General features: G+C 36.9%; 4 protein-coding genes and 1 long non-coding RNA gene across 5 annotated transcripts; 2 read left to right on the top strand and 3 right to left on the bottom strand.

The window, feature by feature from the left end:
- The first annotated feature begins 335 nt into the window (after positions 1-335).
- Positions 336-2694, top strand: EMB2394 (Ribosomal protein L6 family). The gene is made up of 3 exons (XM_086239776.1): positions 336-490; positions 1136-1444; positions 2231-2694. The coding sequence occupies exons 1-3, from the start codon at positions 348-350 to the stop codon at positions 2565-2567; spliced, it is 789 nt and encodes a 262-aa protein (XP_086095902.1). The 5' UTR covers positions 336-347; the 3' UTR covers positions 2568-2694.
- A 192-nt stretch (positions 2695-2886) lies between these two features.
- LOC147288150 (protein DETOXIFICATION 40-like) lies at positions 2887-7283 on the bottom strand. The gene is made up of 6 exons (XM_086239775.1): positions 6678-7283; positions 5945-6576; positions 3930-3986; positions 3463-3820; positions 3200-3286; positions 2887-3083 (listed from the first exon to the last, which is right to left on the bottom strand). Exons 1-6 carry the CDS (start codon positions 7017-7019, stop codon positions 2991-2993), a joined length of 1569 nt encoding a protein of 522 aa, XP_086095901.1. The 5' UTR covers positions 7020-7283; the 3' UTR covers positions 2887-2990.
- Positions 7284-9182: 1899 nt separating this feature from the next.
- LOC147288148 (putative GPI-anchored protein At1g61900) lies at positions 9183-12544 on the bottom strand. Its single transcript, XM_086241695.1, has 8 exons — positions 12317-12544; positions 11639-11788; positions 10716-11315; positions 10263-10508; positions 10103-10114; positions 9713-9856; positions 9542-9586; positions 9183-9321 (listed from the first exon to the last, which is right to left on the bottom strand). Exons 1-8 carry the CDS (start codon positions 12372-12374, stop codon positions 9251-9253), a joined length of 1326 nt encoding a protein of 441 aa, XP_086097821.1. The 5' UTR covers positions 12375-12544; the 3' UTR covers positions 9183-9250.
- LOC147288149 (uncharacterized) lies at positions 9212-10038 on the top strand. The gene is made up of 3 exons (XR_015121900.1): positions 9212-9313; positions 9554-9637; positions 9724-10038. It is a non-coding gene; the product is annotated as an uncharacterized LOC147288149 (long non-coding RNA).
- Positions 12545-19106: 6562 nt separating the features above from the next.
- LOC147288147 (aconitate hydratase, cytoplasmic) lies at positions 19107-26184 on the bottom strand. Its single transcript, XM_086239263.1, has 20 exons — positions 25595-26184; positions 25088-25195; positions 24836-24996; positions 24638-24730; positions 24236-24421; positions 23833-23994; positions 23601-23745; positions 23362-23504; positions 23223-23279; positions 23032-23111; positions 22876-22951; positions 22314-22499; positions 22103-22170; positions 21900-22018; positions 21600-21721; positions 21281-21379; positions 20712-21191; positions 20158-20256; positions 19823-20065; positions 19107-19550 (listed from the first exon to the last, which is right to left on the bottom strand). Exons 1-20 carry the CDS (start codon positions 25881-25883, stop codon positions 19482-19484), a joined length of 2985 nt encoding a protein of 994 aa, XP_086095389.1. The 5' UTR covers positions 25884-26184; the 3' UTR covers positions 19107-19481.
- Between the last annotated feature and the right edge of the window lie 964 nt (positions 26185-27148).

Here is a 27148-nt window from a genome sequence, read left to right as displayed (position 1 = left end):
CAGAGACAGATTAGGCTAGAACTTAATTTTTTACTCACTTTATTTCTTGTTGTCTAATCAACTAAGCATCTTTACAGATAATCCCACTATATAAACTCATAATATGCATATCATAAATTAGTTGATTTCTATTCTCAATAATGAAGGTACTTTAATGAATTGCATCAGTAAAATATTATAATCAATAATAAAAAAGAGTTAGAAATAATATTTCTTAATTTGTCTTAGAAAAAAAAGTTCATTATCGATAGCTACCCCTTCTTAGTTCTTACGTGGATTTTGTGAATTATTGGGCTTGGGAATGGGAAGCCCATGTTCAGAGGGTAATTTTGTCATTCTGGCAAGTGATGGAAATGGATAACAAAGTTCCTTCCTTCCGCTCTTTTCATCGTCAACAGAAGCAAGCAAAGGTCTCGCAGTTCAGAGCGTCAGCTGATGCAATCAAGCTCTTGAGAATGGCTTCCTCAATCACCTCATCTTTCCAAACCAGGTCATCGTCCTCACCCTTCTCTTTACTCTTCACCATCTCATTATATCTGCTTCTACTGCCATGTTTACTTGTACTTTTCTCTTTCACCAATTCAAGCATTGTTTCTGTTCCTTCTCTTTTGGGGCATATGAGTCAGAATCTTTGCTGATATTTTCGAAAATTTGAATCTTTCTACCCATTTGAAGTATAATGGCATAGTGGGTTGTGTGCAGACGCCTAGCTGGATTTGATTTTGGGGTGGGCTAAACTATTTTTCTTTTCTTTTTTTTTTTTTTTCAGTTAATTTATTTTATAAAGTAGAAATTTTTGAAGCAAAAGCCACATATGTAGTGGGAGGTAGTCAGCCTTATCCTCAAATGCACTATAGGCACTGGTCACTGTGTGCAGCACTGGGGCTTGTATGTGTTGTCTAAAGATAAAAATTGAATTGTTGAAATTTTAAATTGTTGCAAAATATCTCAATCAGTGTTTGTGCAATTTTCAGTCCCTTGGTTGTAGGGATACATGATATTCTTTCTTTGAATATTGGGGTCCTGAGGAAAACAACTAATGCTTTTGTCACTACTGCAAGATGAAAGGATTGAAATGCCAGTAGAGTGGAGTATTTTTGATGTATTGAAGAACTCTTTTTCTATCATGTTTCAGCAATTTGCGGTCTGCTTTTTTGGGCGAGAGAAATGTATTCTCTGTTTGTAGCTTTCCCGTAACTCATGTTGGGTTTACGAAGAAGACCGTAGAATGTAAGGAGTCGCGAATCGGAAAGCAACCAATAGAAGTTCCATCCAATGTGTCAATCACATTGGAAGGTCAGGCTTTGGAAGTAAAGGGCCCATTGGGGCAACTTTCGATGACTTACCCACGAGAAGTGCTGGTTCAGAGGGAGGATTCTGGGTTTCTGAGGGTCAGAAAGGCACTGGAGACTAGAAGGGCCAATCAAATGCATGGGCTTTTCAGGTAACTTTCTTCCATCCTTCAGCCAAGTACTTTGAACAAAAATTAGTCTTTTTATTCATCATGGTTTGTTCCTTAATGTATGTTTTATGGTGATCGCTTGTTACTTCAATATTCTAATTTGTGATTGGATCTCTGCTTTCTCATAGATTGGTCATATTGCTTTCTTTCTTTTGTGCAAAAAAAAAAAAATAATAATAATAATAATCTTTCAGTCATTGGTGGTTGAACTTACATCTAAATCAGGCATTATTTTGATTGAGAAATCTGCTTGTTACTCTCTCTCAATCCATCGACATGTCTCTTACATGCATATATGAATTTAAACTTCTATTAGGAAAGACATGATAAAATACCCTGGCAAAAAAAGAGACATGATAAAATACACATAGACCATGTAAGTTTTGGAACAAACTCGTACCAATATGCATTGTTAAGTTTCCAATGATGCCAATTTTAGGGTATGGCATTTTTTATTCATCCTTGGGCTTTCAAGAATGCTACTTCATTTGTTTAGATTCCTTATGTTTATTATACGACTTGGCCGCGTATTATATTTGGCATGGTTGTATGAAGCACAACACCCTCCCTCCACCCCCTATATTTTGGCAATACCCAAGCCCAGCTGTGTTAAATTAAGATTTAGGTATAGGAGCTTAAACTAAGAAACATAGAGATTTAGATTTAGGTATGTTAGGACACATAGAATACAAGTCTCACTTGAGATTTACCTAAAGTTATGAGTCTCTTTCTCTGGCCCTTATGTGCCTGTTTGAATTATTTGCTTAGGACACTTACGGACAATATGGTGGTGGGAGTATCAAAAGGATTTGAGAAGAGGCTGCAATTAATTGGTGTCGGTTATCGAGCAACATTAGAAGGAAGGATCTTGGTATTAAGTCTTGGGTTCTCCCATCCAGTTAGGATGGACATTCCTGACGGCATACAAGTGAAGGTTGAAGAGAATACCAGAATCGTTGTTAGTGGATATGACAAGAGTGCTATTGGCCAGTTTGCTGCATCCATCAGGAAATGGAGACCCCCTGAACCATACAAAGGAAAGGGTGTGAAATATGCTGATGAAATTATAAGAAGAAAGGAGGGCAAAGCAGGAAAGAAGAAGTAATAGCCTTGCATTGTTTCATTTTTGTATTCTCACATTTGTGCTTGTCAATATGCGTCAGAAGTATCAATTGTACTGACATTACTTTGAACAATTCATTGCTAGCTGCTGCTTCATTTTTCCAGTACTATGCTTGTTAGTCCCAGATATCACATGAGACCTTGGTCATTCCATTTTCAATTTAACAACATAAAAAAATCTGATTGAAATCTTCAGCTCTTTATACGCTTATATTTATCGTTCATCATGCAATGACTTTCAACCCCAAAAGTAACTAGATGTGCTTTGATTGACAGATGAAGATGTTTATAGCAAACCAATGGTGTTTATAACATCCTAATTCTTAAGGAACCTAAAATTATCCGATGATGAACAACAGTTGCAGGAAAGTTTTGACTCCAGTAGCAGGAATTAGAAAGATGATGATCATATTGCTGATGCTCCATGTATAACTTCTTTCTTTAAGTTCTTCACTGGCTCCACGTCCCACTTGTTCATCCTTTTATTTGACTCTTCCACCTACAGTTCAATTCAAAATTTCATTTCAGATTAATAATAATAGGGTTAATTAGCCTAAGATCTCTCATAATATAACCTGGTCGCTCTGCATGAGGGAATTAGTAGTAGTGGCTTACCTCTTTCTTCCAATCGGTCCGAAAAGTGACCCACATTAGAATGATAGTTTGCATCAAAGTACCTCCAATCATCCCCAACCATATTCCCTATACAAATACCACACACAATTAGCACAACCATTTTCATTAAACTTCTCTCTGACAACATATGAGTGAGTCTAATGTTTTGTTCTCAGAAGTTATATATTGACGACACATAGAATAATTTTTCGTATTAGCATTAGTGCATTATGTAGTTTGATGTAGGGTAGGTAAGTAGGTACCTTAGCACCAAAGTTGAAGTAAAATCCAAGAAGCGAACCAAGTGGTACTCCAACCAAGTAATAGCACCCCACATTCACATAGGCAACAAAAGCTTGCCATCCACACCCAACAGCAACACCGGACAAGACTGGCTGAATTCCATTCAGGAGGAGGGTGAGGGCAAGAAGTGGGGTGAGATCTGAGACGGCAGCGGCCACGACCTCGCCCCCAGTGAAGGCATAGCTAATAACATCACGCAATGCAAGCACGACTATGGCTGCGATCACAGAGATGATGAAGGAGATTGTAGTCACCACTACCACAGAAAATGCTGCAGACTTTGGATTTCCAGCTCCAAGCTCATTGCTTACTCTCACACTACTCATTAAAACAGTACTCAAATTAATTAAGCTCTACAACAGTTACAGTCCTAATGTGATATATATTCATTAATGAATTCATATGTTTAATTAAATAAAGTGATCACCTTGCAGCTGCATTTAACCCAACTGAGATCATGAAGACCCATCCAGATACTGTTGTGCTGCAATCGATTTACCGACACATAAATAGTGTAATTATAAGTTAATTAATTATAAAAGGTTGGAAGTGTTCAAAACATGAAGAGAGCAAGTTATTCTCACACATGAAATATATAAACAAGGACATCAACATCAACCATCTATCTACATAGGAGTGAGTCTTCAGTCTTCAGCGAGGCTTGTCCCATTGGGGCATCTCTCACATGAGGTGGGACCCACAATCATGTGAGAGATGTTGATTGTGGGTCCCACCTCATGTGAGAGATGCCCGATACCAGATTTATCCATCTACATAGCCACCCAAGACTTTCTCCAAGATGTTAGCTCATATCATAGCTGACCATATATTTTGGCCAGTGCGTGGTTCAAGGATAGACAACTACATGATGGGACTTCTGTGGACCATACAGTCCATACATATATGCATCGATCATGTTGCCAAATTGACATTGATAATTAAGAGGAAAGATACAAATACATTTAATTGACTAATATTGTTGGTCTCACACGGGCATTCACCTGAAGAAATAAATATGATATTTAAAGGTGTTCCAATTGAGATTTTAATAAAATTTAAAAGAGTTTACAAATTTCATAAATTTTATGAATTCTTATTGACTTTTTACAAAATTCATCAAAATTAAAAACGGCTGAAATTCTCGTGACTTTTGTTATTTGAATAAAATTTATCCAAATTCATCCAAATTAACTATTTAATAAAATCTATAAATTTTTTAGAATACTTAAATTTTTATGAAATTCATTAAAATTTTAATTAAAAACACCTAAATTTTGTTGAATTTTTAAAATTCATTAAAATTTAAATTTAGGACACTTAGTGAGGCCGTGGGCTGTGGCCTACCGTAACATATATAAACGCTCGATGGAAGAATGTCCTAACTTCCCTATCAACCACTAGCTAGCTAACTAGGAGGTTCTTCCAAACTCTACAATTAATGTTTAAATTACTTTGAGTGGGATGGATGCATGCACCGTTTCAATCAATCTTATCCACAAGAATGAAAACAAAATTCAAATGAAGAGAACAAAGTCTATATAAACCACATTTTTTTATATGGGAATCAAATATTTGAATTTGACTCGCTGAACTAATAACACACAGCTACATTTTTGGTCATATAATTTATAAGAGCTAATTACAGATTTGGTTCACTTATTTTATACTTAGTTCAATTTTGGTTTATGATCTTTTTTAAGTTCTGTTTTAGTCCACTAATAATTTCACTTGTTCAAAAAAGGTTCAGATTTATTTTCTCAAATTTGTCTCGTCTTTTACCCTATCCAATCTCAGCCAAATTCAGCAAACATATATTTGTTTTAAAACTATGCATCTCTTCTTTACAATCATATAAAGATCATTCAAATCGGAGTTCTAAAACTCAAAATAATTAGCCCCAAAGTAGGGTATCCAAAACTACCAATTTTTCTTAAAAAATTTTTAGATTTTTCAAATTAGTTCTGATGACTAAGAAATTATAAAATATAACTTATATTTCAATTATAATTAAAGAAAACACAACCAAAAGGATTTAAAATCATAACTTAAAAAAAAACGTAAACCAAAATTGAACTAGGTATAAAATAAGTAGATTAAAATTAAATTTAAAAAAGATCGTGGATCATAATTGAACTAGATATAAATACGTAGACCAAATTTGTAAATTTCTCTAATTTATAAACATTCATATACGCAATTTTTTAATTAACCAACTATTTGTTTATGAGTTTTGAACTCAAAGCTTGATCGGACAAAATAAAATTAAGTGTCATCTACTAATTGTGTCTACATTGTTATTAAATTCTAGGTCCAAATAACTAATTTTAAATGTTCATTATGCACTATTTTATAATTTAGTGTTGTCCTAGAAATATCTACCATAAAACGACCAGCGTGTGATTAATAAAACGACAAAAGTTGTTGTGAGCACCTTTATCTTACCATATTGATAGAGAATCGAGAGCCAACTCAGGGTTGTCCAGCAAACCAGCCAACAGCACCAGAATCTGAAAGTACCAAGTCTCCAGGCACAGCATCACCGCCGACGCCGCCGATAGCTTGAAGAATCCGTACAACCCACTGAACGCCCGCCACGTAAACCCACTCCACGTCTCCCTGCACCTCTCACTCTTCACGATATACACGAACTGCGCCACCACCGTGATCCACCACGACAGGCTCAGCACCAGCGACGCCCCCAGCAAACCCAACCCCATCTTGTACACCGCCACCCAGGTCAGCGCCACGTGTACGACCAGCGTGGCGGTTGATATGTAGGCGCTGGGCGCGACGATGCTCTGGGCCTGGAGGAATTTCTGGATTGGGAAGTTGATGGCGTAAGCGAAAATTTGGGGGATTAGGCCGTAGACGTAGATGGCCGCTGCAGATGAGATGTTTGATGATTGGCCTAAGAAGATTAGGATCGGTTTGGAGAAGATGTAGAGGAGAGTGAGGAGGAGGCCTGTTAAAGATAAAAGGATTGTTGATCTTTGGAGATATATGCCCAGCATTTCGTACTTGTGGGCACCGTATGCTTGCCCACATAGAGTTTCTACTGCGCTTCCCATTCCTAACTGTTTTTCCAAATTAAAAATGAAAAAAATATATCAAACACTTTCGAGGACCCGACTATATATATATGTAGGATATTTAACAGTTATTGGTTTTGACATACCATGAGGCCGTACGTGAAGAGTTGGATGCCGGTGTTTCCGAGGGAGGCGGCGGCGAGCTCCAGGTTGCCGAGGTGGCCGGCGAAGATTTGGGTGGACATGGACATGAGGTAGTTGATCATGTAAACAACGATGGCGGGTGCGGCGAGGAAGAAAAGGAGCTTGAGCTCGATCCATAGGGCGGGTTTGAGACGCTGCAAGAATGGCCTGTGGGTGTCGGATAAGACCCTTTCGAGCTCGGTGCTTGAGTCGTCATCATGGAGTTTTGTGGTGAAGGATTGAGATGATGCTGATATGGGTGGCGGTAGCAGAGGTTGGTGGATGTCATTTGGTGAAGAACCCATGAGTGTTTGGGTTCGGAGATATAGGATTTGGAAGAATATATGTAAATGAGGTCGAACAAACAAGGGTTTTAATGGGTGAGGTCTGGCCAGGGGAAGAAAATGAGAGAGGTGGGAGAGAGTCGACGTGGAAGTTGTCAGTTCTGGTACTATGAGCTAACCATTCACAGAGTTGGGGAACTCAACTTGGTTACGGAGGTGTATACACTTTAATGTTTGTATGATATCGGAAGATGAGTCGATGACATAGCGTTTCCAAATTTTCTTATTCTTTTTTTTGTCTGAAAATTTCTTTTCTTATGAGTTGGCGCCATGTGTGAATCATTTGGACGGAAGTAGAATTAGTGGTTACTTTTTGGATATTTGAAAGTTTGAATTAGTGGCAGTGGCGGATCAGGAATGATTTGGTATGGGGTCAAGATTAAGCTCGAAATTCAGTCTTATCTCACTTTGTTCTGAACAAACACAAATACATCAACCAAGAAAATAGAATAAAAATTATAGTATATTCCTTACATCAACTAAGAAATAAAATTTATTATAACCAAGCAGTCATTAACAAACAAAACGGAATAAAAAAATAAATTATTACAAGTGTTGTGCTCTGTTACTTAAAGTCATCTATCATACAATAAAAAAATCATAGCAAAAAAGTGTGAATGAAAAAGAATATGTAAGTTTTTTACCAAGTAAGATTATAATGATGAAGTTAACAAATTCATTTGAATAACATATCGAAAAATAAAAGGCACATAAATATTTGCATAAAGAAAACCCTATTCAAAAATAGAGAAAGAGAAAGATGTTTAAAGGGGGCATACCATAAAAATGTGAACACATATTTGCATTAAGTTGTTTTCTACATTCCCTGTATGGATTTTTTTAAGTAAACTCTTGAATAAAATAAAAATAGAAAATACATGCAACATTATTGATCAAATATCAATATCAAGGAAATAGAAAACAAAAAATTACAGAGACTTACCCAAAGGTGAAACCCAAGCTTTGTGGGAGGAAATGTCAGAGGAAGAAGTGGGAGGGTGGAGAGTGGCTATGAGAGTGGTGGGAACAGACCACCGTTTTGGCCATTTAACAAGTGAAATCCTAAACCCCACATCTTTGTCACGTGATTCAGCCTTTCTTCTTCTTCTCCAGTTCAGTTTTTTTCTTTGTGGCATTTTCACAAACACCTGCAACTCGTCTTTGCCCCTCCATCTTAAAGCATCAACCATGGTTTCATGGGGTCAAGTTTGTTCGCATAGGCTAAGTTATCAGAGTTCATGGGGTCAATTGACCCCATTGTAGATCCGCCCCTGATTAGTGGTACTTTTTGGGTATTTTAAAGTTTGAATTAATTGGGAACATGATGTAATGGAAATATGAAATATGTAGTTACATGGATCACATCTTTATTAGAGATAGGATCCATTGGCCCAAAAAAAGAGGTAGGATCCACTTACAAGGCCCATCAAATTCAAAGAATGTCTAAAAGGACTACAAAGCCCACAACACAGGCCCACAAAAAGAAAAGGGCTAGGCCCAAGAAAATCAGTCTGTACTCTGTAGGCTACACAGGCATTCCCCTTCCAAACCCCAACCCCTCCCCTGGGTTGTAGTCAACTTCCTTATCAAAGGAATAGAAGTACAATTCTGGCCACTAAGGGAGGCAAATATCTCCCATATCATTATCGCAATTGACGTATTCTAATTTACAGTTTTAGGGTTTAACATGCTGCTTACATCCAAATAAGTGAATCAATTCATTTGTAGTCAAACACAAGTGCATCACTAAAAGCTTGTCTTTAACTCTTTAAGTCACAAGTCTTTTAGCTTTTAAAAGGAAATTATGATATGCTTTTTTATGGAATTAAAAAAGAAAAAATAATAAGGGAGGGAAAGAAAAAGTGAAACAGCTTATCCACTTATCTTGCAGTGATAGGAAGACCATGATCTTTCTCATTACTCTATCTGCTTTACATGTATTATTACATGAAGTTGAAACCCTGTTATTGTTTTATGCTATGAATCTATGATAACAGGACAGCACATACCTCAGGGAAAAAAAAAAGTCTATGCCGAACCATATAACCAAGTCTTGGACCAATTATGTCAAGTTCATATGAGTTTTTCTTACAGAAGTCTCTTCCCCCCACATCAGATATACAACGGAGTCATAAAATTGGTATGTAAAAGATATCTGTGACGACTAAACCAAAGAATCTCAACTAGCAAGTTCAAAGAAGCATCTTGAGAATCACCAAGGAGGAAAACAACAAAGGGAGCATCAAGTTCTCAATGTAAAGACCTGCCATGCATAAATATGTAACTGTCACAGGAGGAAGCCTTGCAACCAAGCTATGCTAAGAAAAACTTGCCCATGTTAAAACAATCCAGTTCTCCGCTGTCATATATTGTTTTCCATATAAAGGACCAATTTCAAGATTTGGGGGAACATACTGTGTTTCTATCTCACAAAAGGATTGTTTTAACATAGCAATATGCCAATATAGATCAAAGTCACTCACCACTTTGTGCAGATGTTGCTTTAGGTACTGCTGGAAGTTTGGTAGCTGCAATACCATGAAGTTTAGGAACAAGTCAATGGACAAGCAGCATAAAAGGTGTGCCAGGAAAATAACCACAGATATGGAAACGAAATACAATTGACAAAGTAAAGTATAACATTTCTAGCATACTTTTATTGCAGGATGATGAAGGTTCAGAAAATGAAGACAGCCAAGGAGCCGCAATGTTGTCATTAAGATCACAAATGAAGCTGATTCCTGAAGTTTCATCGTACGTTGCATCGGAAGGCAAGCTTGGCAGGAGGCAGCCATACTCTAATGAAATTATAAATGGAAAGGACTAAATTTAGTCCAAGGAACACAGTAGAAGAAAGAAAAGGAATCTTTAAGGGATTTAATAAAGGCAAAAAAGTAGAATGCCCAGTGTAATTGTTTAGTCCTAAAGTCCTATGCAGAACATTTGTAAAAATATCCTTTTTTGTCATATTGTAGGAGAAAATTACAGTAAAATTGCAATTTTTCAATTAAAAGTTTTTGTTCCAGTCATAATAAAAGCACTACCTTGTGATCCAACTGGTGCCTCCAATAGTAAAATGCACCACCGCAAATAATATTTCAGAAAAAAATACATAAATCAGTATCAGTTTTCCTAAAAAAAAAATTGCAAAAGGATTATAGATATATAACATTCGCTCATTTAACAGAATATAACAACACTGACCTTGAAGAGAGAAGTCCTTGAGGGTTATATGACAAAGATTATAAACATTGTTGGATACATTAGCTTTCTGCAACTTCACTCCAAGTGATGTTGCACAATTCAAGGCCTGCAAGTTTGTAAGGAGGCTCTGTTCTTGCAACTGGGAAACATAACTATCCATCGCCTTGCAGCATGCTGTCTGGTTACTTATCAAATTTGCACATTCTTTCACAGCATTTGTTATTTTGGGGAAAACCAGAGGACACACTGAACAAGATAAGAAAACAACATGGAAGATCTATAAGCCAACAAAGGGTTTATAATTCCGTATAAATTGGTCCTTAACCTAACAATGGAATGACGTGTCTATTAGATGTAATTAAGCATTCTTGCAGTGGTGATCATATTCTTCCGAATACTCAAATGAAGTACAAGTTACTTATTTTTCTTTCTTCTTCCCATTTTTGTGCTGACCTTTATTTACTTTGCAATTTGAAAGTCCTCTAAGAACCTTATTTGCAGAAGAAGGACTGAGGTTACTGGCCAGCCATCGCAGGACAATATTCTTACAAGCATCAATTCTAGTTGAGTGTTCAGGTAAGACATGGACCCCTTCCAAAGCTGGCATACCAACCATGGCTATAGTTCTAGCAGCATCTAATATGGCATTTTGGCAAACTTGGCCACAACACTCATTGACAGGATCAATTTTTTCACAAGCAACAAGTAGTTTTGAGGAATCCACAGTGCTCTCAAACGTATCAACCTCTATAACAGGGCAAGAGGCTTCAGTGAGGTTTTCTGGTTGAATTGAGCATATCTTTTGAATATTCTCATTTGCTCCTTGACCCTCTAGGATCTTCTCAACATCTGAGAGGCAGTGCTTTGCATGAGTTACATTCAAAGCGAGCATCCCAGAGTATTTACTGGAGTGCCCTATAAGAGTCGCTAAAGTGGCATCAAATTGAGGACAACATACTACATTGGCCAATAAGGGTGCAAAGGAAGCCCAGCAGTCAGTTGCTGTTATGCTCATCATATCTCCGGCAGCTGAAAAATTTAATGTACATAATCCTGAAATATATAAAGAACCATTAGTCTAGGTTGTGTTCTCTGCATTTTCCATTACAGGAAAGTGTCTAATTGTTAAGCATTTCCATTATTCTTCTCGTCACCCATGATGGTGAATTTCTACACTAAGTGAACCATTCAAAGTATGCACCCTATTAGAATTATATTAGAAGATTCTTCACTGGGAACTTGGACAATTTTTTAGGATGCTTTCAACCTCTAATTGATAGATAAACTCCTCAGACTATTTTTTATCTTCTTAGAAAACTATAAATTAACAATATGCCCTGCAGCCCTGGAAAAGGTATTACCTCATACGGTCATACCTGATAATGTCGGGACGGTGCTATTTGTGAATGGTGTCAATGGTGAAGGGGCTAATAAAGGAAGAAATGGCTGAGGGTTTACAGTGGATGAGACATCAGGAGCTATGGCTTTGGCATCCGTAACTGAGCCACAATGGGACTCAAATACACCTGCACCGAGATTAACAGAACCCAAACTAAGTAGAACAACCCAACTTAGTCATAAAACATACAAGACAGTCTTATACATGAGCAGTCCTTCAAAGAAATAATATTATCATGCCAAATTGCCAATCCAAGTTGAAGTAATACTATCATGAATAGAACATTATGAAACTACAATATACCATAATCTAATGTGCTGAACCTATAAAATGGCAATGTACCCATCAAAACCAATAAAATGTTCTCCAACATCGAGCTTATACATAATGAAGCAACTGAAAATGTACAGATATTGAATAAAAGAAAACAAATAAAATGAGAAAGGGAATAACAATTACTGGTAGTAAAATTTTCAAAATGCCAAATATTAACGCTGACAGGGAAGCAATAACAGGGAAGTATGAAACTTCCTTATGTAGGTAATAATGTAACATTTACGCAATTAAAAGAAAACCCAGTTGGTAACTTTATGAAATCACAGAAAAATTGGAAATTTAGTAAAGCCAAAAGAAAGAGATAAGCTAAAACACTTACAGAGAAACAAAAGTAGAGTAAGTGGAAGGAGTAGACGATAAGAGACCATTTGTCTCATTCTTGCACTTGTTCAGTGTCTACCCAGCAGAATGTGCTCAAATCAATAATGTGAAAGAAAAGCAAGTGTGAAGTTTCTAAGTTTAACATCTGAGAATAACGTTTAGAGCTAAGAGAGTCTGAAAACAAATGAAAATGGCAGAGAGGGATGAAAAGCAAGTGAAGTGAGACTGACCAGAGAGAAAGAAATGTACTCTCTCTCTCTCTCTCTTCTCCCACTGCTCCTTCCTCTTCTCCCACAATTACAGAGTTCACACGAGGGAAGCACGTGTTACGGTAAATGTCAGAGATGATCACGTGCTGGGAACCCAAGCCTTTAGAGTGGGCACGTGAGGGGTTGCTTGTATAGTTTAAGTTGTGTTGCGTTTTAGTGCGGCATGGCGGCTTTTGACCCGTCGGATGCCAAAGGAAGAAGAACCGTACGATTTCAGGAAATTAATGTATGTAGTAAATGCTACATACGTACCTTTGTTTTTTTTTATAAAAACTTATATATATATATATATGTATCCCATTTATTCTTTAGAAAATTAGGATTAAATACTAAATATCAATAATTTTTTAATAAAGTAGTAAGACACTAATTTTTTTTAGTTTAGGTACTAACCTAGAGTAAAATATTTTGGATTAGGTCACAAATCAGTTTGTTCTACAGTTGTGACTGTCGAACAGTTACAGTTGTAATTGTCGAACAGTCACAGTTGTGACTATTTAAAATTTATAAAAAATCAAAATTTTTAAGGGTTTCATACTTTTGATTTATGTTTGGGGGATGAAGTCCTATAACCCAAAGACTAAATATTAAAGTTTAAGCCTTGTAAATATTGAAAAAACAGTAAATCAATAAAAAAGTTATGACTGTTAGACAGTCACAGTTCGATATAACCATGTTTTTTAAAGTTGGTACCTAAACTGAAATTTAGTACCTAAAGTGAAATGACATAAATGTTTTAGTAGTTGAAATGAAAAAACGTTATAATTTGGTACCTAAAGTCAATGGACCTTTTATTCTTTTCATTCAACACAATTGTGCTTAAATTTACCAACAAAAACGAAAAATGGTGTAGTCATTGGAATAGCCAGTTGAAAGAACTATTAAATTGTCTCCTCTACATCCAAATTTGATTCTCTTTCTCCTTTAACCAGAAAAAAAAACCTATGCATAAATTTGATTAAATATTTTTATTGCATTTTTTATGATGAGTTTTATGAAAATGATCCTTCAACTTTTACATATTAATGTATGTAAGTAGCTTCTTGAACTTTTAATTAGAAAAAAGAAAAGATTCCAAACTGTTTTTTAATTGGGTTCCTAAATTCAGCATGGCGGATCCACAAAAGCAAAGTCTAATAAAAATCCATTTATATATTCTTGTCATATTCTGTATTTCTTCGTCTTCGGTGCTTTAATTAATATACTTGAATAAAATGTGAAGCACAAGTCAGTGTCACATACATAGTCAAACCCCATAAAATAATGTTCATCAATTTGGGGCTTGGTGCCTTGGTGGTTGTCTCCCATTATTTGTGATTAAAATGAATGTGAAACCACAGCAAAGAGAATAAACTTGGCATAAATATAAATATATCTACAGATGCCCCCAACAAGGCTCCAACATTTGGGAAGAAATGATAATAAAATAGGAAAATAGGACCTGCTTCCATGTGAGAGATGGTGCTATATGTGTAGGCACTGTTTTGACGCGTATTAAAGACTAATAAGAGCCTCAAATTGCAAGTTTTCAACCACCCAGAAATCATGGTACGTAATACCAATGGAGAGATATTGTGATCAAATTGGTGCCCAGAATTCACATGATATGCAGTGAACCCACCTCTCCATGCAGACTGCACACAACAGAGCATCTCCATCACATGCAGTGAACCCGACCACCCTTTCTCATTACGTAATGTCTAGTGTCCAACACATTTCACTGACCCAGTCACCCACATATATATGTTATTAATTGTTAGACAACTTAGACATGACTTGAATCATTTTACTTGTTATAAACGCCCATCAATCTCTAAAAACTTAATTAAATTATTAGAATTAAGTTAGTAATATATATCAAACTTATCTTACTCTTGGCATATATAAATTAAATTACAAAAAAAAGAGATGAAGGAATAAATTGCAAACTAACAACGAAGTGGAGAAATGCGATTGAACCACAACCTCTTGTAAATAAAACTTTAATTCAATGAAAAAAGTATAGAACTCTAAACATTTAAGTTCTTAATTAATAAGTCGGTATAAAACTTACAACTTTAGCAAGTCAATTAAGTTTTCCTCTCTATGCGTCACCATGATCATGGTTATGAGCAAAATCCAGATCATCATCAATTATGAGCTAGCATGCACTTGCAACTTCAATTCCTTAGATCGATGAATTTGGTATACATGGACGGTTGCTACATATAATATATGCTTAAGTTGTTATATAAGGTAGTTGAGAGTTGGTGAAGCTAGACGATCGATTTGGGAAGGAAAATTTGCAGGTGAAGATGTGTAAATTAATAAATGCGTATCAAGCAAATTAAGACGGTGTTAGTTCCAAATGGAGGAACATATCTTACGTTCACGAAATTGGGTACTATTGGTATTGATTGGTACGTAGGGTTTATCATAATCATCTCATGCATCGTCACCACTCATCACAAGTAGCTAGATAAGAATTAATAAGATTAGGATCAAATAAATAATAGAAACCAACGAATATATGTAGATCGAATTGGAGCTACCATTAACAACAAACTTTGAAACATCATATATGTGATGTCATGTACAGTGGCTAACTCAGCTGCACCGTTTATCTAGTAGTGATTGATTACCGATTAGATTAGAGGGGACATAATTAATATTTAAACTTAGTATTAATCGTTTTCATTTTTGTCACTACGCATAAGTTTAAAGCTCAAGACATGTGCATATAATTGGACTGATTGTAAGGAATCTTTAATCTAATAGGAACGTTGTAGTATCAACGCAGATACTTTCGGCTCTAGATGTTTCATTATGTTATTACCTTTTTTGCCCTTTGGATATAGATAAACCATGTTACTGGTTGACCAAGTTTTTTAAAAGCAAAACAGACGGCTACAATAATGTAAAGTTCACATAAAACAAACTGCTATGCTATATATTAATATAAGGGTTAATTACAATTTAGTACCTCAACTTTACCTCCTATTTCAAGTTAGTACCTCAAGTTCAAAAAGTTGCAATTTCATGCATCAACTTTCATTTTCTTTCAAATTAGTACCTCCGTTAGATTTTCTGTTAATGACCCGTTATCTTTGATGATGTGGCATGGATATTTTCGTCTTTTCACCATAATTTCATCCATTTGAACTTTGATTAAACACCTAAGTTGCCACGTGTAAAAAAAAAATTTATTAAAAAAACAGAAAAATCATTTACAAAAAAAATTCTTTTTATTTTTTTTGGTCAAAAACACAACCCCCATCCCCTCCCCCCAGCCCGACCCACCCCTCCCCCTCCCCCTCCCTGCAACCCATCCCCTCCCCTCCCCGCAACCCAACCCCGGCCTCCCTCCCCTCCCCTCCCCTCCCCGCAACCCAACCCCTCCCTCCCCTCCCCTCCCCTCCCCGCAACCCAACCCCTCCCCTGCAACCCATCCCCTCCCCACAACCCAGCCCCTCCCCCTCTGTGCTTTCAAGCTTCCAAATTGGCAGTACACCCAAACAATTCAAACCCATCAAAATTCATCCAACAAAAATAACAATTTTTGATAAAAGATAAAAAAATTACATTAAATTGAAGAAACCCCTCAAAAAATGAAGAAAAAGACATAAATGGGCAAAAATGATAAGAGAATGGTTTTGGGGTTGATCTTGGTTACCGATGCAGTGTTTTTCGTTTTATTCAAGATCTAGATCATGGGGTTTTTCCATTTTATTTTGGGTTGCTGGGCGAGATGGGTATTTTTTTTTTTTTTTCTCAATTTCTGCTGGAGGTGACGCTGCCGCCGAACAAAGGGAACGACTGGCCGCCGTCGGTGTTTCTCTAGAGTTTCGCAGAGGCAGTGGACCACTACGCCGCCGTCTCTGACTCGAGGTGACGCTGCCGCCGAACAAAGGGAACGACTGGCGATGGTTCGGGAGGAAGATCTCGAACATGGTAGCGGCATCGGGGGAGAGAGACAACATATCGTCATCGCGGCCAAGGAGGATGAGGAGAGAGAGAGAGAGAGAGAGAGAGAGAGAGAGAGAAAGACGTTACCGGCAGGGTTGGGTTGTGGTGAGGGGATGGGTTGCAGGGAGGGGGAGGGGGAAGGGGGTGGGTCGGGCTGGGGGAGGGGATGAGGGTTGTGTTTTTTTTAATTCAATTTTTTATATTTTAATTAATTTTTAAATATTTTATTCTTTTTTTATTATTATTCTGCCACATGGAAATTATTAAAAATCAAGTCAACACTTAGTGATTGGGTCAGCGTGCGCCACGTAGGCGGATAACGGACTTCCTAACGGTAGTAGTAACGGAGGTACCAAGTTGAAACAAAATGAAAGTTGATGTATGAAATTGAAACTTTTTAAACTTGAGGTACTAACTTGAAATAGGAGGTAAAGTTGAGGTACTAAATTGTAATTAACCCTTAATATAATATATGGATATTAATATATGGATCAGTATGTGAGGTATAGTGTATTAGTGTTGGTCTCAACTCTCAAGCAAGCAATTAATAATCAATTAATTAATTAATGTTAATCCATCCCACTTTGTCCTTTGAAATACCCGGCGCAACAAACGCACCAGCATGTGCTAATTTTCTCCATCTCTTAATTGCTCTCTCTCTCTCTCTCTCTCTCTCTCTCTCTCTCTCTCTCTCTCTCTCTCTGAAATACTAGTCTCTTGCTTTTTTTTTCTCAGATATGGGGAATTGCTTGAGAAGCAATAACAGGGTTTCATCACAAGATGAGAAGCATGAACCAGTAAGCAAAGCAAAAGCAATCAAACACACAAAAACAGAAATGCCATCCAACTTGGAACAGAGGGGTGCAGCTTCTGCTTCTGGTGGTGAGAAGAAGAAGACTGTAAGGTTTAATTTACAAGAAGATCATGAAGATCATAGTGGCAGAGGAATTAGTTCTGCAGGTGATTCTAAAAGTGGGGTTGTGAGGATCAAACTGGTGGTGACTCAGGAGGAGTTAAAACAGCTACTCAATTACAACAAAGATTCAGACAACTCTTCTGTGGAGCAATTGTTAAGTGCATTTAAGTCCAGAGGAAGAAGGGTTAGTGATGAAAGCATAAGTAGTAGCTCGAGGCCAGCTTTAGAGAGCATTCCAGAGGATCAAGATTGATGCATGCTTCTCTCTATCTCTCTCTACTAATTGTCAAAAATGTTGATTGTACAAATTTGGTGTGGTTATTAGTTATTTGGTACCACCATATAATTGATTCTAGTAGTACTGTTTTTGAGTTAGTATTAACTTCAACTCTGCCAATTTGTAATTATTCATGGTTTGCTCACATTTTCTTATAGTCTTATGAAGAATGATATATACATCTGTCAGTTTTTGTATTTCCCTAGAATTAATTATCTCTATTCGATCAGTCAGGTGCTCATCTCCTTTTTTTCTTTTTTTTCTTCTCTTTTTCCCTCATTCCCAAAACTTAAAATCTCATCTGTTTAATTTCATTTCATCATAATCAAAGTACCCTAAAACTCTAGCTTTTGAAAAAAAAAAACTATGTATGTTAGAGGAAGAGAAGGAGAGGATCCATCTCTCACGTATATATGTGGTTCACTTCAGTTTTGTCATCTTTATTTTTAGCAAAAATAGACTATATGTGGTTCATTTATTCAAGATTTATTAATGCTGCACAAAATTAAGGAGAAAATGGGACGAGTAGGTGACCATTTACCATCAAATACATTAATAATTCTGCTTGAGGTCCAATCAAATTATTGTTAAAGGCCGTTGGTGTTTGGACCTTTCTAAAAGGAGTGTGATGGGGTGTTCATAGAAATAGAAAAAAAAGTAGACCGTATAACTAATGACAGCTCGTGAGGAGCAAGAGCAACCATAATCAGTAATCAAATAGACAACCAATTATTTCTAAACTGATATACAAGTACTTGAATTTCTGTTGGATTTCGCTAATTGACAATTTTACACGCAGCATATGGTGGTGATTTTTTGGATGAATTTGAGCAGCATCTACTTGTTTCTTGAGTTTAAGTGTCTATGGAATCTTTGAATATTACATGATTTGTTACGTGGTGGCAGGCCAATCCTTGACTTCAGAATTATAGAATGAACCTTTCAATACGCTTGGATTGGACATACAGACCACCGACAATAGTCATAAAAGTTGCTAAAATATCTGTACACTGGAGCTTCGAATAATTCGAACAGTTTTACATTAATTATTGATCAGGAATCTATGTTATATAATTACACATCTTAATCGATTACACAATTGATAAAAAATACCGCGCGGACATTAGGAAGACCACAAGAGGTTTACGATTTCATTGATGAGCCAATCACAAAAGCAACATATATGGTTGAGGCATGAAGTATTGCTTTCTTCTATACCTCCAACTGCGAAATTCCAAAGACTACACCACGTAATAATTGGTATAATAACGCTCACAAGTAATGAAAGAAATTGTCCATGGCCATTCATTAATGAAAGAAAAAGAAATTGCCTGTAACCAGCATTCTATGTAATTCAAGGATATCATAAAAGCATGCCATAAACAAAATTCACGTTGATTTGAGCCACTACTGTTGAGAGACATGAACAAAAATCACATTGATTAGATGATTGTTGTCCAAAGGCGTAACACTGCCTATAATCATGGTGCCCTTGAAACCCCAAGGTATAAAATGCTTTAGAACAAGCAACAATCGGAAAAGGTTTTTATATTACTCGAAACCAACTTTACTCTGTTGACAGTTCGACCAACATGCCTGCACAATCTGGGCAGTGTTAAAATGAATATCACAAAAAATGCCTCCGTCCCTTGAAAGGGACCTTTTTTCCGATTATTAGAAACTTTATTCGCTTCCTCACATTTTACAATTGAAAAAGCTCGCAGATGTGGAGCAAGTCCTCTGAACAGCGATGCAATTACTGCTTACTCAGGTTCCTGATAACGTATGGAAGAATACCTCCGTGGTTGAAGTATTCCAATTCGACCTGCAATCCAACCAAAACACGTTATGATTTATGAACCTAGAAAGAGATCTTTAATAAAAAAAACTAATGCTGACTAAACCACATTCAAAACAAGCAGAATTGTTAACAATTCACTGCAGTGTTATTTAGGATTAACAGAAGAAAATCAGGTAGAGATGGGTATTATCCCAGGATTTTGCGAACAAAAAATACAGTATGCCTCACTTCTTCATAACATGATGGCAATTATACAAAAACAACTATAATATAGGAACGATGAGAGTAGGAAGTACCTCAGTGTCAAAGCGAACTGTGCAGGTAAAAGATTTTCCAGTGTCCGTCGTGACAGCCACATCTTGGCCGGGTCTTATCTCACTAATATTGCTAGGGAGGTCAATGGTATAACGTTCATGACCAGTCAATCCCAGTGTATCCGCGTCCTCACCCGACTTGAAACAAAGTGGAATAATACCCATTCCCACCAAATTACTACGATGGATTCTCTCAAAACTTTTAGCAATCACCGCTTTAACACCCTGTTGCATGCAAAAAGTTACTCAACCAGACGAGACAAAGACCATAATGGAAATGTACAAACTCATTCAAATGGCCGCATAAAAGAACTCACCAATAACATTGGACCCTTGGCAGCCCAATCCCTGGAGCTTCCACTTCCATACTCAGCACCAGCCAGTACAATGGTATCCTGCTCAGCAGCCTTGTATCTCTGAAATAGAAATAGAAGATTGATTGCAAAGATTTACTGAATGATTTCTGTCTGGACTAATTACATTGTTATAAAGTGAAACTTCGCATCTTAAGAATACTATGTTCTACTTCTATATGATAATAAAGCTCGATTTAAAGGAAAATGCCTAATTAGTGCCTCCAATTCCCTCAATAATGATGAGTGCTGTAATCAAATTTATTAGGAATATTTTTTTAAAGTGGAAAATGAAAAGATGCCATTTGCAGAAAGTGGGATTTTTTTGCTGAACTCAGGAAAGGAAATTCACCGGCAAACAGCAAATATTGTAAGTACGGTAACAAATCAGTGCTTGTTAGCAAAAAAAGGAAGAAAAAAAACAGGCAATCAAGAGTATTCCAAATCCCCGCTAGCAAATAGTTTAGAAGAGAAAACAAAATGAAATCTTGTGCAAATACTTGGTGAAAGTAACTCACTGATGCTGCGTCAAACACATAGAGTTTCTCTCCTGTAGGAATGTGAACTGTTTTAGGACCTACTTCTCCATTCAAAAGCTTGTTAACAATGCGGATATTGGCAAAAGTTCCCCTTGCCATCACTTCATCATTGCCACGACGACTTCCATAAGAATTGAAGTCTTTGCGATCCACCCCACGCTCAAGAAGGTACTTTGCAGCAGGACTGTCTTTGTGGATACTTCCTGCTGGTGAGATGTGATCTGTTGTAATACTGTCACCAAAATTTAACAGGCAGTAGGCATCCTTCACTCCATGAGCTCCAGGAGGGTCCATGGTCATGCCCTTGAAGTATGGGGGCTCATGAATGTAGGTTGAATTAGGGTCCCATGAGTACAGTTTGGATTCTGGAATTGATAGCTGATTCCACATGGGGTTTCCTTTAGTAATAGACTCGTAAGTGCTTTTGAACATTTCTGGCAACACGCTGGATTGCACAACCTGCAAAATATGCAATCACGAGTGTTTCATATACTGCTAAAGTCTCGTCAACAATTTATCAAAATAAATCCAAACATTTAATCATTCACCTGAGCAATCTCTTCTGTAGAAGGCCAGATATCCCGGAAGTAGACGCTCTTACCATCCTTCCCTGTTCCAATTGGCTCCTTATCGAAGTCAATGTCAACCTGGAAAATGACGTAAAGTTAACTCGTGTGGGTGAATGGTTCATTTGATGGATGTAAAGAAGATGAAGCACGGAAGTTAACTCTTTGTTTTTTGCAGGAATAATGTAAGGTAGTAACTATTGTCTATAGATGAAGCTGAATTGCGAAAGCAGAAACATAAAGCCACAAACATGAAAAAATAAATAAATAAATTGCACTCTAGCAAGTAAGAATGGCATACCGTGCCAGCAAGGGCATAAGCAACCACTAAAGGAGGTGAGGCAAGGTAATTAGCTCTTGTCAATGGATGAACACGTCCCTCAAAATTCCTGTTTCCAGAGAGCACAGCAGCTGCTACAATGTCTGCAACAGAAGGTGAGAGAATTTTAGATGCACAAGCTAGAGATAAGTATCAAACAGTAAATAGGACATGGGTTCTTGTAAATTAAATGATAATTTATGTAATAAATGAATATGCTTGAGTTATAGAAATTATATAACCTTTGTGCAAAGGTAATGAAAATTAATACTTCAACATTACCATTGTCTGTTATGGCAGAAGCAACAGTTTCATTCAAATCCCCTGAATTCCCAATGCAGGTTGTGCACCCATATCCAACAATATGGAAACCCTGTTCATTAAAATATTCTTGCAGTCCACTGCATCAAACAGATTAAATCAATAGATAATTTGTATTAATCATGTACAGTAATATCTTTCATTCTCTACCAATAGAAAATTACCTCTGGAGCAAATATTTTGTAACAACTCCAGAACCCGGGGCAAGGCTTGTTTTTACCCATGGCTTGACCTGAGTCATTGGTGAATAAACAGCCAATCATTACAAAGAGAAAAGAGAAGACAAACTTGCATACTCCAAATTGCAGACAAAAGGAAGAAAGAAAGTGAGAAAAAAATGGAGGGTGCTTGATGAGAACTGTAGGCATGCCTCACCTTTAGACCAAGTTCACAAGCCTTTTTTGCAACAAGAGCAGCTCCAAGCATGACACTTGGGTTTGAAGTATTGGTGCAGCTTGTGATTGCAGCAATCACAACACTACCATGCTTAAGCTCTGCTGGCTGTCCATTGAATGAAAACTTTGCCACTTTATCTTGTGCCTCTTTTGGTATAGCAAATCCCTACATTTTAGTAAGATCTTTAGAAAGGATGAAACACAATAAATAGGTTTTGCAACTACACTACCATCAAATAAATTTAACAAAAATGGAGTGTGCTACAACTGCAGTGTCTTTAGTACATAGTATAGAACAGAAGTGGCCATGATGAGTTACAAACAATAGGTGGCCCTTTAGCTAGTTAGCTACTGTTTTTAAAAAATCTTAGGCTGAACAAGTTGCAGGGATTGATAATACCATTAATTCAAGATAGTTGAGTATAAAATTAAGGACTTATGCTAGGATCAGCAACATTGGGAATAATTTTATTTTATTTTTTCTTTATGAGACACAAGCAATAATGGAGAAATTTTAGAGTCGCACTAGGTTCACAACTCACCTTGAACCCAACCTTGTTATCAAGACATGCATGCCAATCAGCTTTCATGTCTTTCAAAGATACACGATCATGAGGCCTGCAAAGAATGCCAGTAATACATGAATATACAATAAATATTATGAAACAAGTGCAAATTACACATTGAAGAAGTTAAACCTCTTAGGTCCTGAGACACAGGGCTCAACATCTGCAAGGTTCAATTCTAGGTAAGATGAGTATGCTCTTTCTATTTGAGGCTGAAATAACAGGAAACCAAAAAAGATCATTAGGTATCTCAAGCAAAAATTTGAAAGGTTGATTCAGATAAATTAAAATTGAGCAAAGAGAAAGAACATAGGGGATCTTACCTCATTATAGTCAACAAACAGTTTATTTGCCCGGAGATAACTTTCAACCATTGCAACCTATAATTTAATAAAGAGGTCACATATTTCTAAAAAAGGAATATTCATGAAACTAATTATTATGATTTGGTAAAATACTCACAGTCTCATCGCTTCTACCAGTCAATTTGAGATATTGTAAGGTTACATGATCTACAGGGAAGAACCCCATGGTTGCACCATACTCAGGAGACATATTGGCAATAGTAGCCCGGTCAGCTAATGGTAGCTCACCCATACCATCCCCTACAGACACACACAAACATGAATGTATGAACCATCATATATAACCAGGACATAAAAAATGCAATTTTAAAGTACATCTAATGAGAATTAAATTACCATAGAATTCAACAAATTTGCCAACAACCCCATGCTTCCTCAGAATTTGTGTGACAGTCAAAACCAAGTCAGTAGCAGTAACACCATTGTTTAATTTTCCAGATAACTTGAACCCAACAACTCCAGGCAACACCATGCTCATGGGCTGTCAATTTCAAAGAACGTAGTATTAGTAGAAGCAAATTTTCAGTGAGATACTAAGAAGTATATAATTTTCAGGACTTTACATTACCTGGCCAAGCATAGTGGCTTCGGCTTCAATACCCCCAACTCCCCAACCAGCAACTCCTAACCCATCAATCATGGTTGTGTGGGAATCAGTTCCAACCACACTATCGGGGTAGAGTAAGCCATTAGTGTTGAAAACAACCCTTCCAAGATATTCAAGATTAACCTGAAATTACAACATGTCAACTAACTCCAGACCAAATCCATAGAAGATTCAATATATGCAGACTCAAATGTTACATACAGTTCAGTATATATCTATTTATCAAATGAAACAAAGATAAGAACCAGATAAGTAGAAACATAAGGGACAACACAATTGTACATTATCGTTATGTAACAAAAGCTAGATATGTAAACCGATATGTCCTGTCATCTGAACTTGGTCTGCTTCCAAACTATTTTACCTGATGCACAATGCCAGAACCAGGTGGAACAACAAGCATATTATGGAAAGCATTTGAACCCCATTTCAGAAAAGCAAATCTCTCCTTGTTTCTCTGGAATTCAAGCTCCATATTGGCCTGCACTGCATTTTCTGATCTTGCAACATCAACTTGAACTGAATGATCAATAACAAGATCTACAGGAACCTACACGAGAGTGGAGTATTGTTTAAAAAAAGATGTACTAACACAAATGAAAGAGTGCATGCAGTGAGCACAGTATTAAGAAGGGTGCAAAATTATATACTAAATTTGCATTTACAAGTTAGATGAGTTAATACATGAAAATACTGATACCAAACCACTGTCACATTAACTTTTTTAATAAAGATTGTGAATGCACATAATAAGAACGCCACATACCAAAGGATTGATCTTTTTAGAATCACTCCCAAGGTTGTTCATAGCATCACGCATACAAGCAAGGTCGACGACAGCTGGAACTCCCGTAAAGTCCTGACAACAAAGTAGTAGTAGCATTAGGAAAAGAAGACATTTACCACAATAACTTTGTATACTAAATTCATGACCCTGCGAAGGGTCAATGAAGTCATGAATTACCTGCAAGAGCACACGAGCAGGCTTGAAAGGAATTTCGACTTGCTTCGGGGCAGACTTTTCCCAATCAATAATCTTCTCAACATCTTCCTTCTTGACTTGGAAGTTGTCACAATTGCGAATAGCAGATTCAAGAAGGATTCTTATAGAGTATGGTAGCCTATCTGTTACACATAGGCAAGAGGATATCATTAATAAGCACAACTACAAGAAAAAAGAAAAAGAGACTTCAAATTCCGAGTACTGGAAAATTACCGATCCTTGGGTCGTTCAGAGAAGGAAGGCTGTAGAATTTCCCATACTCGCCACCCCCGGGCTTGGGGAGACTTGTCAAATTTTCCTTGAAAGGATGGTTTTCAGGAGCTGCAACCACACAGATGAACAGTCAGTATACAAAATTCCAATCATTCAAGAATCTTCTGAAAATACTTTCTAAAAATATTAAAATAATAGCCAAGAATTTCAATTTCTCTATTTCAAAATTCAGATCCTATTGCACCAAACGTCACACCAATTTGATAACAATAAGTATGAAATGAATATAAAGACGAAAATTAGATCGAACTATAGAATTCTCGTATCATTTTCTCAGTTTTCACCTCAGCCAAACAGTTTATGCAACTACTGCTTATATATCAGCTGAACTGAGAAGAGTTGACAGAACACCAAAACCAAGCCAGATTCTCAAAAGCAAGCATATAACTGGAAAATAATCAGATCAAAAGCGAACAAAAATCCAAACACCAAAACTCCGGGACGTACCCATAGTAGCGATCTTGCGCTGGAACCGTTCGATCACGGGAGCAATGGCTCTGATCTGAGAGCGGAGGGTGTAGGGGTTGCGCCAATGGACGCCGTGGCTCCAGCGAGAGAAGGAGCGAACGGCGGAGGTGGAGCTGAGGAAGCGCTGAGCGGTGAACTGGTGGGAGGAGGGCTTGAGCTGCGATGCAGCGAAGGTTCTAGAGAGAGTTGAGGAGGAAGGCGAAGAGAAAAGTCGAGCCCTAGATGCTCTGAGGAGCGAAGAGGCAGAGGAAGAGGCCGTTATATACATGACGACGATCACGCATTCATATACAAAAAAAGTTGCAGAGGATTGGGGATAAGGATTTGATGAAGAGAGAGAAGAGTCGAAAAAGAAAACAAAGGAGTAATGGAGGAAGGAGCAACTGCTTTATGACCGTTTCTGCAAGTGTGATTGCGAGAGAGAGAGAGAGAGAGGGATGGAGGCGTGTGGAGAGCAAAGTCCTGAGAGAGAGACCTAGGGCTGCGTGCCGCTTCTAGAAGTAGACGACTGGCTGGGCTGGGTTGGGTTGAGTCGTTGAGAGAGCTGAAGCCTGAAGTGAGGGGACTGTGTATCAGGGAGTTCTATGGGGTGGGAGATGCGGGAGCATTTGTTGGTGCTACTATCCAATCAGGTATTTCCACCTCACTCCGTATCAAAGATACCAGTGTTTGGCTCATTTCTTATCTCGATGGAAGTTGTCAAAACTTACCTTAAATATCTCTCTCTATGTAGACCAATCTTATAAGTTTTTTTTTTTTCATTTAAAACAAATATGTTCTATTTTTAGTTTGTGCTTTCTTAGATCCATTCTATATTTGTTTCTAATTTTTCTTCTAATATTTGTTTAATTTCGGCAAAATTATGTGAAAAATTCATGACTTTCTTTTGTGTTTGGGAGAGAGGAATTTAAACTTTTGACTTCATCTAATATTTGTTTATTTGTTAAATTTGAGGAATCTAACAATAGACCTATCCCCCATTCCCACCCCCCTTCCCACCCACCCTCATTATTTGAGGTCATTCTAATAATTAGGAGAAAATAACATTAAACCAATAATAAATAATTGATTATGCTTCGACTTTCATAATATTAATTTAAACTAGTCTCTTGGCACACGCCTCTGCACATGTCAATTGGTATTTTTACTATATTTTTTTATTTTATTTTTTTCTTATTGTTTTATAACTTCCTACCACTTTTTCAACATTTTAAAATAATGGAGTGTCTTTTTTATTTTTAAAATTTTATTTTAATGATTATATTTTACAACTATACCCCCATTTATTATGTTAATTTAATGTGACTGTTTTGTTAGATAGAGGGTATTTTAAACAATCTTATTTTTTTATGAAGCCTGTAACATTAAATCCTTCTTATGATTTTATAATGGTAAAGATAATAATTTTACAAATTTATTTTGAAAAGATATAAGGTAATATTTTTTTAAGTAAATGATTATAAAGTCCAATTTTGGGCTCTCACTACTTTTAAGACCTATGTCTTTTTTTTTTTTTTGTTTGAAAGAAGTCCA

This window comes from Dryas octopetala, chromosome 4 (assembly GCF_963921425.1).
Source record: "Dryas octopetala chromosome 4, drDryOcto1.1, whole genome shotgun sequence".
Classification (NCBI taxonomy): Eukaryota; Viridiplantae; Streptophyta; class Magnoliopsida; order Rosales; family Rosaceae; genus Dryas; species Dryas octopetala.
The sequence above is the reverse complement of the archived record's forward strand: the minus strand, read 5'-3'. Positions and strand labels throughout refer to the sequence as shown.

Bases quoted from the DNA above. Each gene is read 5' to 3' on its own strand.
- EMB2394 (XM_086239776.1), top strand. From the start codon at position 348: ATGGAAATGGATAACAAAGTTCCTTCCTTCCGCTCTTTTCATCGTCAA. The intron at 491-1,135 runs GTCATCGTCCTC...ATCATGTTTCAG, and splicing joins ACCTCATCTTTCCAAACCAG to CAATTTGCGGTCTGCTTTTT. The intron at 1,445-2,230 runs GTAACTTTCTTC...TTATTTGCTTAG, and splicing joins CAAATGCATGGGCTTTTCAG to GACACTTACGGACAATATGG.
- LOC147288147 (XM_086239263.1), bottom strand. From the start codon at position 25,883: ATGTATATAACGGCCTCTTCCTCTGCCTCTTCGCTCCTCAGAGCATCT. The intron at 24,997-25,087 runs GTAATTTTCCAG...TATGTGTAACAG, and splicing joins TCTGAACGACCCAAGGATCG to ATAGGCTACCATACTCTATA. The intron at 20,066-20,157 runs GTGAGTTCTTTT...TGCATGCAACAG, and splicing joins CCAAGGGTCCAATGTTATTG to GGTGTTAAAGCGGTGATTGC.
- LOC147288148 (XM_086241695.1), bottom strand. From the start codon at position 12,374: ATGAGACAAATGGTCTCTTATCGTCTACTCCTTCCACTTACTCTACTT. The intron at 11,316-11,638 runs GTATGACCGTAT...TATATATTTCAG, and splicing joins CACCGTCCCGACATTATCAG to GATTATGTACATTAAATTTT. The intron at 9,322-9,541 runs GTGAGTGACTTT...TATGCATGGCAG, and splicing joins AGCAACATCTGCACAAAGTG to GTCTTTACATTGAGAACTTG.
- LOC147288150 (XM_086239775.1), bottom strand. From the start codon at position 7,019: ATGGGTTCTTCACCAAATGACATCCACCAACCTCTGCTACCGCCACCC. The intron at 3,821-3,929 runs GTGATCACTTTA...TTTAATGAGTAG, and splicing joins GGGTTAAATGCAGCTGCAAG to TGTGAGAGTAAGCAATGAGC. The intron at 3,287-3,462 runs GTACCTACTTAC...GTATTTGTATAG, and splicing joins ACTTCAACTTTGGTGCTAAG to GGAATATGGTTGGGGATGAT.